The sequence below is a fragment of the Sclerotinia sclerotiorum genome, genomic scaffold, assembly GCF_000146945.2.
Source record: "Sclerotinia sclerotiorum 1980 UF-70 scaffold_22 genomic scaffold, whole genome shotgun sequence".
Classification (NCBI taxonomy): Eukaryota; Fungi; Ascomycota; class Leotiomycetes; order Helotiales; family Sclerotiniaceae; genus Sclerotinia; species Sclerotinia sclerotiorum.
Window position 1 is genome coordinate 589,326 of NW_001820814.1, and position 12,593 is coordinate 601,918.

General features: G+C 41.6%; 5 protein-coding genes across 5 annotated transcripts; 3 read left to right on the top strand and 2 right to left on the bottom strand.

Annotated features, from left to right (window-relative positions):
- Positions 1–298: 298 nt before the first annotated feature.
- On the top strand, positions 299–1,505 carry SS1G_12890 (hypothetical protein; the record flags this gene model as incomplete). Its single annotated transcript, XM_001586262.1, has 2 exons — positions 299–545; positions 847–1,505. The coding sequence occupies 2 exons, from the start codon at positions 299–301 to the stop codon at positions 1,503–1,505; spliced, it is 906 nt and encodes a 301-aa protein (XP_001586312.1).
- Positions 1,506–2,180: 675 nt separating this feature from the next.
- On the bottom strand, positions 2,181–3,509 carry SS1G_12891 (hypothetical protein; the record flags this gene model as incomplete). The annotated part of the gene is made up of 2 exons (XM_001586263.1): positions 2,181–2,907; positions 2,965–3,509. The coding sequence occupies 2 exons, from the start codon at positions 3,507–3,509 to the stop codon at positions 2,181–2,183; spliced, it is 1,272 nt and encodes a 423-aa protein (XP_001586313.1).
- A 4,128-nt stretch (positions 3,510–7,637) lies between these two features.
- On the top strand, positions 7,638–7,739 carry SS1G_12892 (predicted protein; the record flags this gene model as incomplete). The annotated part of the gene is made up of 1 exon (XM_001586264.1): positions 7,638–7,739. One exon carries the CDS (start codon positions 7,638–7,640, stop codon positions 7,737–7,739), a length of 102 nt encoding a protein of 33 aa, XP_001586314.1.
- A 1,046-nt stretch (positions 7,740–8,785) lies between these two features.
- Positions 8,786–9,289, bottom strand: SS1G_12893 (predicted protein; the record flags this gene model as incomplete). The annotated part of the gene is made up of 2 exons (XM_001586265.1): positions 8,786–8,954; positions 9,249–9,289. 2 exons carry the CDS (start codon positions 9,287–9,289, stop codon positions 8,786–8,788), a joined length of 210 nt encoding a protein of 69 aa, XP_001586315.1.
- A 1,068-nt stretch (positions 9,290–10,357) lies between these two features.
- On the top strand, positions 10,358–10,477 carry SS1G_12894 (predicted protein; the record flags this gene model as incomplete). The annotated part of the gene is made up of 1 exon (XM_001586266.1): positions 10,358–10,477. The coding sequence occupies one exon, from the start codon at positions 10,358–10,360 to the stop codon at positions 10,475–10,477; it is 120 nt and encodes a 39-aa protein (XP_001586316.1).
- Between the last annotated feature and the right edge of the window lie 2,116 nt (positions 10,478–12,593).

The window sequence follows — 12,593 nt, forward strand, 5'->3', positions numbered from 1 at the left end:
AGTAAAATTCGCACGCAATTTGTTTAGAAAATGTCCATTTACGTATTGAAAGGACATAATCCATAATAATCTAAGCAAAAATAAAATAAATAGGGGAGGAAATGAAGTTACCAATTTCCCTGCACGGTCATCTTCATCCCTAGCTAAACCAAAAACCCCTACGCGAGTCTAGCCTAGTTCACCCAAACCAGAACCAAAGCTAATAAGCTAAGCTAAACTTCCCTCCCTCCCATGCACATGCAAAGCCAACACCTCGTCTTCCACATCCAGCACAACGACCACCACAACCACACTCAAAATGGCACAACCACTGCCCCGATTCTCACATCGCTTCTTCCAAACCTCATCACCTCTGCACCATCTCCCTCGAACCTGCACTCGTACTCGTCCTTTCCGTCCTCAATTCCACGCACACCCTAAATCAAATAGAGGGTATTCGACAGGAGGTCCTAGTAAGAGTCCGTTGAAGATCTGGCCTTTTGTTGCTATTACTTTGGTGGGAAGTGGTGCTTATGCTTTGATGGTTAGGAGTAGAGCTGGTACTGGTATGTTGTGTTATTTTATGTTATTTTTGGTTTTGGTGTTTAATTGGTTTTGTTATGGATGTATGAGGGGTGTGGGATTGATATGGTGTTATGGATTAGATTGGATTGGAGCGAGGAGATGAGATGAGATGAAGAATTCGAGAGCCGCTTTAAGTTTTATTGAGGCTTGGAGCTCATTGTCATACACATGGGAATCTCCTCATCCATCCACAATCTATCTGCCAAAATCCCCCTTCCCACCTCCACAATCTTCTACCCTCTACTCAAATAAACCCATAACTAACAACACAACCCACCACAGACATGACACCACCAATCCCCGAACTTCCCTCCCCCAAAAAACCCATCCCAACCTTCTCCCCCGAAAAAGTAACCATCCTCTTCGTTCTCGGCGGCCCCGGAGCAGGAAAAGGCACACAATGCGCCAATCTCGTACGCGACTACAACTTCACGCATCTCTCCGCCGGTGATCTCCTCCGAGCCGAGCAAGAACGTTCAGGTTCCGAATTCGGCGAAATGATAAAAGATTACATTAAAAACGGACTCATAGTCCCCATGGAAGTAACCGTCCAACTCCTCGAAAACGCCATGACGGATGTAATATCCAAATCACCTAATGGAAGAGGTAAATTTTTAATCGATGGATTTCCGCGAAAATTAGACCAGGCGCATAAATTTGAGGATACGGTGTGTAAAGGCAGATATGTATTGTTCTATGATTGTCCAGAAGAGGAAATGCAAAGGAGGTTACTGGAACGAGGCAAGACGAGTGGAAGGACAGATGATAATGCTGAGAGTATCCAGAAGCGGTTTAAGGTTTTTGTAGAGACGAGTATGCCTGTTGTGGATTATTTTGATAGACAAGGTCGCGTTATTAAGATTGATGCTACGAAGACTCCTGAGGGGGTTTATGAGGAGACGAGGAGGAAGTTGGAGGAGAAATTGGGGAAGACGTTTTAGGGAGAGGAAGGGGGGCTTGGAGTGTGATGGGATGGTGTATAAGGGTTGGAAGGAAGGAAGTGGATATGGATATGGATATGCATATGGATGGATATGGGTAGATTGCATGGAAAGGGACTTTAATAGATATTTGGGTGATGTATAATCGGGATATAGACCAGGAAACTCAAAAAATTTATCATACTGAGTATGAAAAGGGGCGCGTATATCAGTACAGCACAGAACGGAAAGTTACAATATGAACCTGAGATAGTAGACATCTGTCATTCACATTACATACATACACACCTAGTACTGTACTTGTAAAAAAAAAAAAATCATAAACATCAGAAAGGCATGTTCAAATGTACATCTATCTCATTCAATTCAATACGTAGAAAATCTATTCTTTCTTATCTTCTTTTTTTTCACTCCACGTCTTTTATCATGGCCTCATATCATTCGTTCGTGGCTTCAATTGTGAAGATGAAAATAATGGGATGTTCCTCTCCTACATCATTACCAGATGCTAATAATGCAAACACAACCATTTTGCCTTTGCCTTTGCCACTGTACAAACATCTAAGTAACGCCGACAAAAACGAGGAACCTTTTTTTCTTTCTTTTGAGGTGAGGGGAAGACCAATCAAATCCATGAATTAATACATATCAACTTTCAATGAGTTGATATAATATCTAATCAGTACCCATTTCAACCATGTTATCCCTTCTTCGACCAGCATTCATACCCTGGGCACCAGAAACCTTCTTATCAGCCTCTTGGATTTCTTTCTCCTTTTGACTTTCGGCCGCTTGTCTCTCCCTGCTAATAACCTCCTTTACACCTCTCAAGCTTTCTTTCCACTGATCCAACCTCGTGGCTACCTCGCGCCATTGCTTCTCGCCGAATACACGGTATGTGGTTCTGTGAATGAGGAAAACTTGCTTCTGTTGTGATAATTTTCCCTCGACCAGGCCGGCTCGGATAACATCAATTACCCACATCTCTACGTCTTCAGGGGCGACTTGCAAAGCTTTGGAAATGCGTCGGTATTCGAGTTCGCGGGTGTGCGTGGAAGCGGCCAAGCTAGCTAAGGTCAGGAGTCGCATCTTGCGGTGCAACTTGCTGTTGTCTAGGTTCTCCTTCTCGACAAATCCATCGTGCTCGTCTAGGAAATCATTGTAGTCCTCGAGTTCCTTCTCGGCGAAAATTTCGAGCAGTTCTGAGTAGATTGCGTGGGAATCGCTCAAAGCTTGGATGGCGGGAAGGGAAGTGAGATCGTGGAAATCGAAGTGGGTGTTTGAAGGGAGGGCAGTTCTTAATGCTTTGATGGCGAGTTTTTGGGCTTCTTCAGATGCAATTGCTTTCTCGTCTTTACCGTCGAAAGTGCGGAGGGCTTTGAGAATGTATTGGTATGATTCCCTATATGTAGCGATTAGTAAGATATCCTCGAGCATTCAGGATTGAGTTTAAACGTACTCCTCCTCTCCTGAATCATCTGCCACTTCTGAGATCATCTCGAAAAGTTTTCTTTGATCCTCCTCCTCGATACCCCATTCGACAATCCAGGTGTCCAATTTCTTCAACTGTGGTCGCAACATTTCGTAATTTCCACTAGTCTTAATGAGTTTAAGAACGGCTTGAAAGACATTAAATCTAGTCTCATTATCTGGTTGTAAAAGGTTGAAAATTGTAGTCATAACATTCAGCGCAAGGCCTGGTCCATTTAGTGGTGAAGAAGTAATTGGTCTGGCGAGGTTGTCGCAAATTTTTGGAAGATACATGTTGACATTTGGAGATTGGACGCAAAGATAGACCAATAAATTGTATGCGGCAGTAAATTCTTTCTCTGGAGATGAGTTCAAGGAAGCCGAAGCAGTGACGAGTTTCTTGAGAGCTTCATCCTTTTGGTTTTCTTCGAGGAGGGGTTGAACTTCTGGGCCGATTTGAAGGTATTCAGCCAGCTCTTGTGCCAAATCGGCGAAAGTACCGTCGATGAATACTTGCTGCGTCGCGGGCGCCATATTTGCAGAAATGATCGAAATGTGGTTGAGGCGGGGAGGGTTGGGGTCTTCGATGAGGTAAAAATTACGATTCTTGAGGTTGTCGATATCAAAATGTTCTGTTCTCTGTGGGATGCGCTAACCGAGGGGCTAGTAAGGTGGTATTTTTACGACGTAACTATTGGAATTGGTACAAATAAACATCAACGATAATTCGAAAGAGACAAAGAATGAAACAATGATTAGGTTTCACGGGAGAGGTGAGATCTTAAAAGAAGTTGTTTCGAATTGATATGTAGACTTAAAATTTTCTGTTAGCTTCATTCCAGAGGTTAGTGGGGAAGTTGTCAAATGCTCGCAAGTTGTTAGCCGTTTGAAGTACTCAAAACCATCAAATTCTTCTAATTATATTAAAGGATAAATGATGATGTGATTAATGAAAGAATGATTTGAAGATATTGGGGAAAGTGTACCTCGTTGTAAGGAACGGAATTACGCCAAACTTTGAAGCATTTCTGAGATTCGGAAACCCAAGTGGGATTCATTAATGGCATCCAGTGAGTTTTATTTCTGATGAGTATTAGGATGATATTTTTCTGCATGCTTGCAAGTAAATCTCATACCATTGCTCCCTTCAAAAGGAGAGTATTCCGAAGGATACACGAACTCGCATCTATGACTTCCATAACAAGTCGTTCAGCATCTACTTTCATCTATGCTTAATATCAGAGCAACCGAGCACGTCGGATCTGTAGCAGAAATGACAAAGTAATTCATTTCGTTCTGTGTATATAATTAATAAATCTTTTTCTTTTTCATCCTGGTATGGCAGGTATGCATCACATATCCAAGGAGTTAATGTGTCCGCCTAGGGTGCTAGAGCTTCACCATGTCACCGCAGAATCCTTTACAAGTCCCCGTTCATTCTCTAAGAGATGCATAGATTATCAAAACTTCAGAACTCCTAAAAGTGAATGTGAAAAACATACAAAAATCGTCCAAGGAGTATTGGAAAGTTGAGCCTCAGTCAAATATCATTTTGACATCTCGTGGGAAGTGTTAGAAATTCTAAACTGGGATACGAATGTTCGTAGGAATACTTACAGCAGAAGAGAAAGTTCTATGTGAGTAATACAGATGCACCATATATTCGTTCCTTATCCTTGACGATAAATTCGGAGAGCAGGGGGATAGACGTATTTAGATAATCCAACTTTTTGATGAGGAAGGTGGATAGCTTTTCTACTCACCGCGCGGACTCGCCTATGAGCTTCAGATGCTACTTGTACTATTCTCATTTCGGCATGTCATAGGAAATCATCACTACCAATACGATATGCTATTGCTCTCTTCGTATAGAAATATCCTTTCTGTTAAAAGGAATGACCTCACACAGGGAATAGTGGGAAGCTGATAGGGCAGAGCTGAGGTAATATTGGTGTAGTAGGTTAATCTCTCTTCTAAGTTCTACGGAAGTGCGAAGCTCTCTGTAAGAGAGCTTCTCAATCTAGTCCTAACAGGACTAGTGCCCTGTGCACGTGCTACGCAGGAACCATTCACTTTAACACTTTCTCTAAATGCTCTTATATCAACAACCTCAAAAGCTCCTGGCTCACCTCACCCCACGATGATAAATGCAGATTGATCTCAAAAAAAACCGCAACACTCACCATATTTGCTCCCCATTCATTCTAATCTTAGCCCTCACTTCCTCAATCCCCACACGCAAAACTCATCACATCCTCATAATCCCCACCACAAATCCACTCACACTTCTCTTGCGTTCCTCTTTCCTCTTCCCCGAATGCGAAAATCCATCGTTCCGTTAAACGAACCTCAAAATCCCCAAAATTCCCAAAATCAAATCGTACATACTCCTAGAGCTCGAAGTTGACTCTTCTAACATGAAACCCCTCACCAGCAAGCAAGCACCTTCTATAGCTAAATCCCTCCCCTTCCGCAATCATCATATCATATCACACCAAAAATATCCCACATAACACTCCACGACACCACAAAGGCAGTTAGTTACAACGCAGCAGCGTACTACATAAAAACACCTAACCACAACACCGCGACGAACTTGACATGATGTGATGTGACATGGTGTATGATGGCGGCGGTGAGAAGTTGCTTCGGATGCGTGTATAAGCGAGGCCAACATTACTTTTAGGAAGGAATCAGCTGGCTGACGCGAGAGAATCTATTAATTTAAGTTTATCCGCGGTGTGTAATAGCTATAGGGGCTTTCGGAATCTTTTATTTCGATATTATATTCGTATTCGCCCTCAAGACGGATGGATGGCTCGTGGTAGCCGTCTAGGGATTAAGTTTTATTTTCTTTGTACAGCTTCACCTGAGATATTTCCGAAGATGCCTTTTAGAATTGGAAGTTTTGATGTATAAAAAAACTCCCCAAAAAAGTTCGGGTGGGTAAGCTATATATATACTCATGAGCTTAACCTGGCAAAGTAAAGTAATGCCGGCTAATAATTAGTGGAAAGAAGGATGGGCTATTCTGCTTTAATTAGATCTCCTTAAATAAATGTACAGATACATACTCAGATTATCTTTCACAGAGCAAGAAGTTCGTAAAGCGAGAAGATTTCATTCATCTACCTAGTATGCATATACGTATTGGAAATACTACATAGTAATCGAGAAAGATACTGGTGCTGGATGATTGATTTAAGGGTGGTAAAGTGCTGTTTTTCTCTCTCTTCGTAGAGAGGTAGACAGAGCGTTTATGTAGTAATGTAGTAATGCTATTACATATTTCACCCATCGCTATGTTGTTCATATAAGAGGACATAGAAAAGTCCCTCCCTCAGTGTCTTCAAGCAGCGATGAACGATAAATTGAAAATAGAGGATCCCCAAGTAATCTTAGAATAATAGCAGTCTTGAGCAGATATGCATGTACATACATAGTATTCAATGTACTAGCAAGTAGCCTGCCTGCCTGTCTTTATATACGGAATCACATATATGTGGGTGAAAGATTCGTGGTAGGGTATTATATTTTATTGCTTGTTTGCACGTAATCTCACGGTCCTGTCCTGTTTGTTACATCAAAGTAAATAGTATGTTTAACTAGAGAATAGTAAATAGTAAGTTCCACATTCCATATTAGAAACGGAGATGGAATAAATCCCTGAGAAGATAATGATTCTTTCGAATAACTTTCTCTTACCACTATGGTTCATCTGGGATGAACTGTCGGGGTCATAATCGAGTGGAAAGACTAGGGGGGGGAATAAATATCAAACACTACAATATAAAAAGTACTGAAAAGGGATTAAAACCAGAAATCGGCTATAAATTTATTTTCTCCTACTCATTGATTTTATTGCTACGATCAATCAGGCCATCGCATAGTAGAAGAAACCCAGTAATAATAACATACTTCATACTTTCACATAAGCACAAGTCCTTGCCTCAAATCTCGCAGCGTCATATCAAAATTTACATGAATATCATGCACGCAAAGGAGATCAAGATTGCATCATCTTATGCATATGCTTAATTCCATTGCAGCATATATATATATATATATCCTAATGATGAAAAGACACTCTACTCGTCTTCACCCAATAGCGACTTGCAAGGTTGAGGAAGTACAAGGATCTTTTTGCCACTGCGCATGGTAATGTGCAAACTGACAATTCGAAACGCTGGTTCATGGTTGTGCGTATATGAAAAAAGAAGTATATGGCTCATTACTAACATTTTGCCTTTCATGAGTGTTGTTTTCGTAGCAAAGGAGATGATTACAAAAGAACAAATGAAAGATAGACTGACGGAAGTAATTTTTTGTACCGTCATAGGTTTCGTGTTTCGTTCTTAGCGAGCAATATGTGAGAGATCTTATTGAAGATCCAACACTAATACATCTAGATTCGGTTCGAATATCCCAGATTGAGCTTTGCTAGTACTATTGTCGCATGGAATCAACATATTGATTTTCAAAAGGCAAATATTGATTCAAAACAGATGTTTCGTCCGATCTTCTTGCCCAGTTTCGTGTGGTTGTGCGGTAGAGATCGCAGGCTGTAGTGTTCTATGGGTGTACGTATGTATGGCACGGCTCGGCACGGCTTGCTTCTCCTCGTTCAGCTGGATGATGAGGTGGGAAAATCCTGGATCGATCATGGTCGCAGATCTAGAAGAGTCGAGGTTACCGCTGCAAGACAATAACTCTGTTGGTGCCTCTCTCGTGGATTTCTCGCAGAGCGATCTCTGCGTGGATTGACAACTCCTTGCTAACGTTGAAATTTTCGGCTTATTTCTTAAGCATAGGATCTAGATAGAGGCGTAAGAGTCTGTATGTATTTATGTTTCTATATTTATCAATGGAACTGTCATTTGATATCAATCTGCGGATAGTAATGTATTCTGATTTATGTGATTTACCGAGGTGACGATTTTAGGTATTGTTCAAGTTGTAATGTCTCTCAAGCTTAAGCTTGAGAATGGTTCAGTTTTCGAGGCCGAGAGGATTGTGGCGGAGGAGAAGAGGGGAAAGTACTGCATGGCGAGTTTTCGCATAAATTGGTTATTATACAGCTTGAAAGCTACCAAAAAAGATTAGTACTGTGATAGATATTCTAAGAGGATTGGATAGTCATCTTTGACGATGTGGGCGATGTTCAAGGTCTCCTTGCAAGACTAATCTCTTACCAGAATGCTTTTAAAGTCGTTAATTTTCCCGAGTAGTGGAAGGACCGGGACTAGCGATGTTGCGTTGGTTGGCAACAACTTAGTGCCCTATGTCCCCCTAAAGGCTGTTACATTGTATGCTGAGCTGGCGCTAAATTTCACAATAAATGGCAAGATCTTATGGCTTTACTACATGGAGGTCAAAACTCTTCCATGATGCAGCCAAGAAAGAATGGTAGGTAGGTTGCAAATGTGCAATCTCTACTGCAATGCGTGAAGCGTGAAGCGTGTTCTTATCACTTTTGTAGCTTTCTAGTGATCCATCAATAATGCCAAATCACCCACCAAAAGGCGGTCCCATTTTCACAAAAGGAAACTCTAAGAACAGACGGCAATAAGGCAATTCAAAGCCACCAGAGCGGTGGGTCTCTTCCCAACAAGAATGATCATGGGGGCCCAAGCCTAGCAATATAACCATGGGTGTCACGGAAAAGGATCTGTCCAATGCCGTTTGGAAGGATGCATGTACTCGGCGGCGATGCGGCAGGGCCAGTTTTTGATTAATTACAAGTAGACTAGACTCGGAATGATACTCTTTGGAGCGAGAGTCTTTTTGATGATTTGAGTCCCATAACCAACTCACAGAGATATTTTAGACTCATTGCTGGCTTGTCGCTCTACCCGCTGCGCAGACCTGGAGTTCGGGCGGACCATGCGTGGGGGCCCTTGTAAAAGCACTGCGAGAGACATCCAAATCCGGGTGTCAGGAAGAGAACCAATGATTTGTATCAACAGCAGTTTCACCGACCTATTATCATGCAGCCATCCGTTCTGAAAAGCAGTTTTATTTGTAGAAACGACTTTCTACAGACAAGCAACCACAGGCGTGACCGATCATGACCTTCAAGAATAAACGACTGGGGCCAGTGTAACAGGCGGCAAAACACCGACCTTTCTATCCGATAAACTTGAATGCACGATCAAATGCTCCCTGTAGAAGTGTGAGTGAATTGTACCATCTATCGGCTCAGCAATCACTCACACCAAATATCTATCAGCCCAGCATTGATGAAGAAATATATCGAGATCTTCAAATACACACAGGTTAGCCGGAGTCGGGTAACTCTTATGTATAGGGGCCATGCTCCTTCTGGGGTAACTTTCCCTACATCAAGAATGACTGGATACAAACACGTAATGTGAAAGGGTTAACAAATAATGTTTATACATTTCCGAGACATAATCGGGAGACATGCCAGAATGGATTGCTCACAAAAAAGCTTTTACCTTGACCAGGCCTCATATAAAATCATGAAGAGCAGCAGTACTCATATACTCTTCGCTGCTGCCCACCAAGCAACTTGGTACTTAGTATTTATCCCCTCTACTCTACCGCCACTGAACGATGAACTGTTTAATACTTTGTGTACGAGCTTAAATTTGACCCCAATGCAACGTTGATCATCGGCATGATTGAACGTCTTCATCTCCGGGAGGCGAGAAACGTCAAAAGCTAAAAGCCACGTTGACCTTATCAGAGTCTAGCCATTGATGAGTGAAAGTCAAACTTCCCCGTCGAGAAGCACAGCACCCACAAAGTCAATGGTCACTGCGATGATATCCTCTTTTGTTAAAGCAGCATTGGGTGGCAAGTACTGTTCTGTCGGCAAATAATTTGCTTTTCTTTTTTTTGCTTTTTGGTGCTAAAGCTGGGCTCCTCTGTAAATGCTACGATGTGTGCATGAATGCGTATCCTTTGCGAGTAGGATGGAGGTAAGCGTAGGTCATGATGGAACGTTTTTGATGTGGTTCATGGTGATCGTTTGCTCAATATGGCAGTGTATTGCTGATCATGGATTGAAAAGTTAGATATCAGCCCCAAGTGTGGCGTAACTTACCATGATAGCAGCAACAAATCCGGGTATATTTTCAAGTTGATGAGTTCACCCACATGTTATTGGGTACGAATGGAGAAAGATTGACATGCTGCTGATATGGTGGAAAGTTATTTTGAGAAACGTTAATTAATATAACCGACGAACACGTAATATCTTTAAACCTGGCATTTATTGATGATTCATGAAGTATTCGTAGGTAAAAGTAAAAGTAAGAGTCAACCACCATGTAGTGAATAGTAAGTATAGAGGACCTTGTTCTTAAGAGTAAAAATATATTTAGCTATTTATTACCGACTGATCATCCCGAGAAATTATGATTTCGGGGGAGAATACCGGTAGAATGTTACCCACCCCCAAAGTCAAAGATTCTTCCAATGACTGTAAGGTTTTCCGATTCACGCCAACCGTTTCGGATTATGTTACCGAGAAGTAGCACTTGTTTGTAACTTGTACCTTTTCCATCTGGTTTTTTCCGTCTCTCTTCCCCACAATGACGATTAGGGGTCCATTTCCTTGGATCTACAATAAAAATAACTTGACACCGTCTGATTCCTAGTCGGTAAGTGACACCCACCAGCATCGCTCCTTGATCATGTGCAGAGACATCCTCGAGGGTTGAATATCTAACAAGATGTGATACAGTAGATACTCCCGTATTAAAGCGAGAATTACTTCTTTCACTCCAAAGAATGATATCAGTGGCTAACTTTCGTTCATTGGTTTTCCTTGAATAATCTATTATACTCTCTTATACTTTGGTTTGGGTTTCTTGAATTTGGACAGACAGCAGTGAAATGCTTGCATCTGCCACCATGATCTGATATACTGAAATATCAACGCTTAGGTAAATGATAAGAAAGTTAAGTGCCGGTTCCCAAACACTTATAGCATCTAATAATTATACACTTAGATGGTGGATATATAGTTGCTATCATGTCATTGTTGGTACACGCTCGAGGAGTAAAATGCAGGGGCTCGCCACGCTTATTGGATAACCGGAGATATCTCCGAGCCCCTTGAATTTCCAACGTCAAAAGTCATAAACGCAAATCATGAAAAAAACAAAAAAACAAAAAAAGAGGGTTGAACTTCCTCAAGGAGATTGTTGATAATACTAGTTCAGACTGTTTAGATCTCATAATTTGCGACAAAGAGTATCGTATCTTTCCGGGCTCTCCGAAGATATCACTAGAGTTATCTACGATGCACCAATTTAATTGGTACCTTCCAACCAACGAAAGAAGTTGTATTTATAGCTTTGTTAATGTTAGTAGGGTTAACGACCTCACATCAACGACCTCATACTTTCTGACAAACAGATCTGGCAGCAGGTAGTAATGATCAAACTCAATCTATATCGATGCATCTTGTGATGTAATGATACTTTACTTAGACACAACAGCTGCTAATGATAGATGATCTTCATTTATTTCATCGTGGATTTCTAGACGTCAAACAAGCCACAGCCAAACGACGAAATCGAAATCTACATATACCTCTCCGGAGCAAAGGAATACCATGCACACAGTGGCAGATATAAAGTCCACAACTTCATTACTTATTATCTTTCAAAAGAATGGGATCGACAAGGAAAGTATACTAATATGGCCGACTTAATTTTGCTAGCGATTTTTCAAAAGAAAAGGAAAAAATGCCCCTCAAAAAAATATTAAGGTGGTTCTAGAGCGTCTAAAAGCACATTCACCATGCTAGGGAGTTACTTGCGTACTGCAAATACCTAAGTTTGAAGATTTGCATATCTACCAATCATGACATAATGACATTGTCTCAGCCACTCCAGTTTGCGCGCCATTATCCAATCAATATATTCGCCACCTCTTTTTTTTTTTACCTTACCAGCCGTGTTACCCTCCAACACGCATGTCCCGATCCTCATGGGTTCATGAAGCGGTAGGCGAGGAATTTCTAGGGCAAAATAGTTACCATCCTTTCCCTATTCCAGTTTAGTCATAGATACTCAGTCAAGCCATGGAATTCTACAAATCCCATAAAATTTTTACCATTTTTTAAAGCGGCCTTCAAGCTCAACAACCCATTTCCCATCAAGGGTATCAGGCCAACTCAACCACATTTTGAATTTTTGATGCTCGACTCTCCTTCCTACTCTGCTTTAGGCTCGCCCTACATGCAGCGATTCTAATCCCATACTAACAACAACGCTCTACCATGCATATTCCCATTCTAGATAGCCAAAGCCTGACAGCAATTAGCCGTCATGGCCACAGGTGGGTTTGTGGACGGATGCTGTGGCTTATAAATAATGTATGTTTTTTTCTCTCATGGAGATATTCTGACGAATCTGCTTCGTGCTTTTCCTAGCATTACCACTTGATAAGTAGTGAGGGATAATCTCTACTTTAGCATACGGGCATTATTTGCCTCCCTTCTCGTTCCTGACGATCTCTACTCATTCCTCTCACACTCAGGTGCCTATCTAAAAGACGAGATCACTGCCACTTATAAACGTTCCGACCCCTTCATACCCCAGCGTGGTTTTTGTTTTCTCGCCTGATAGAACATCAACTTGA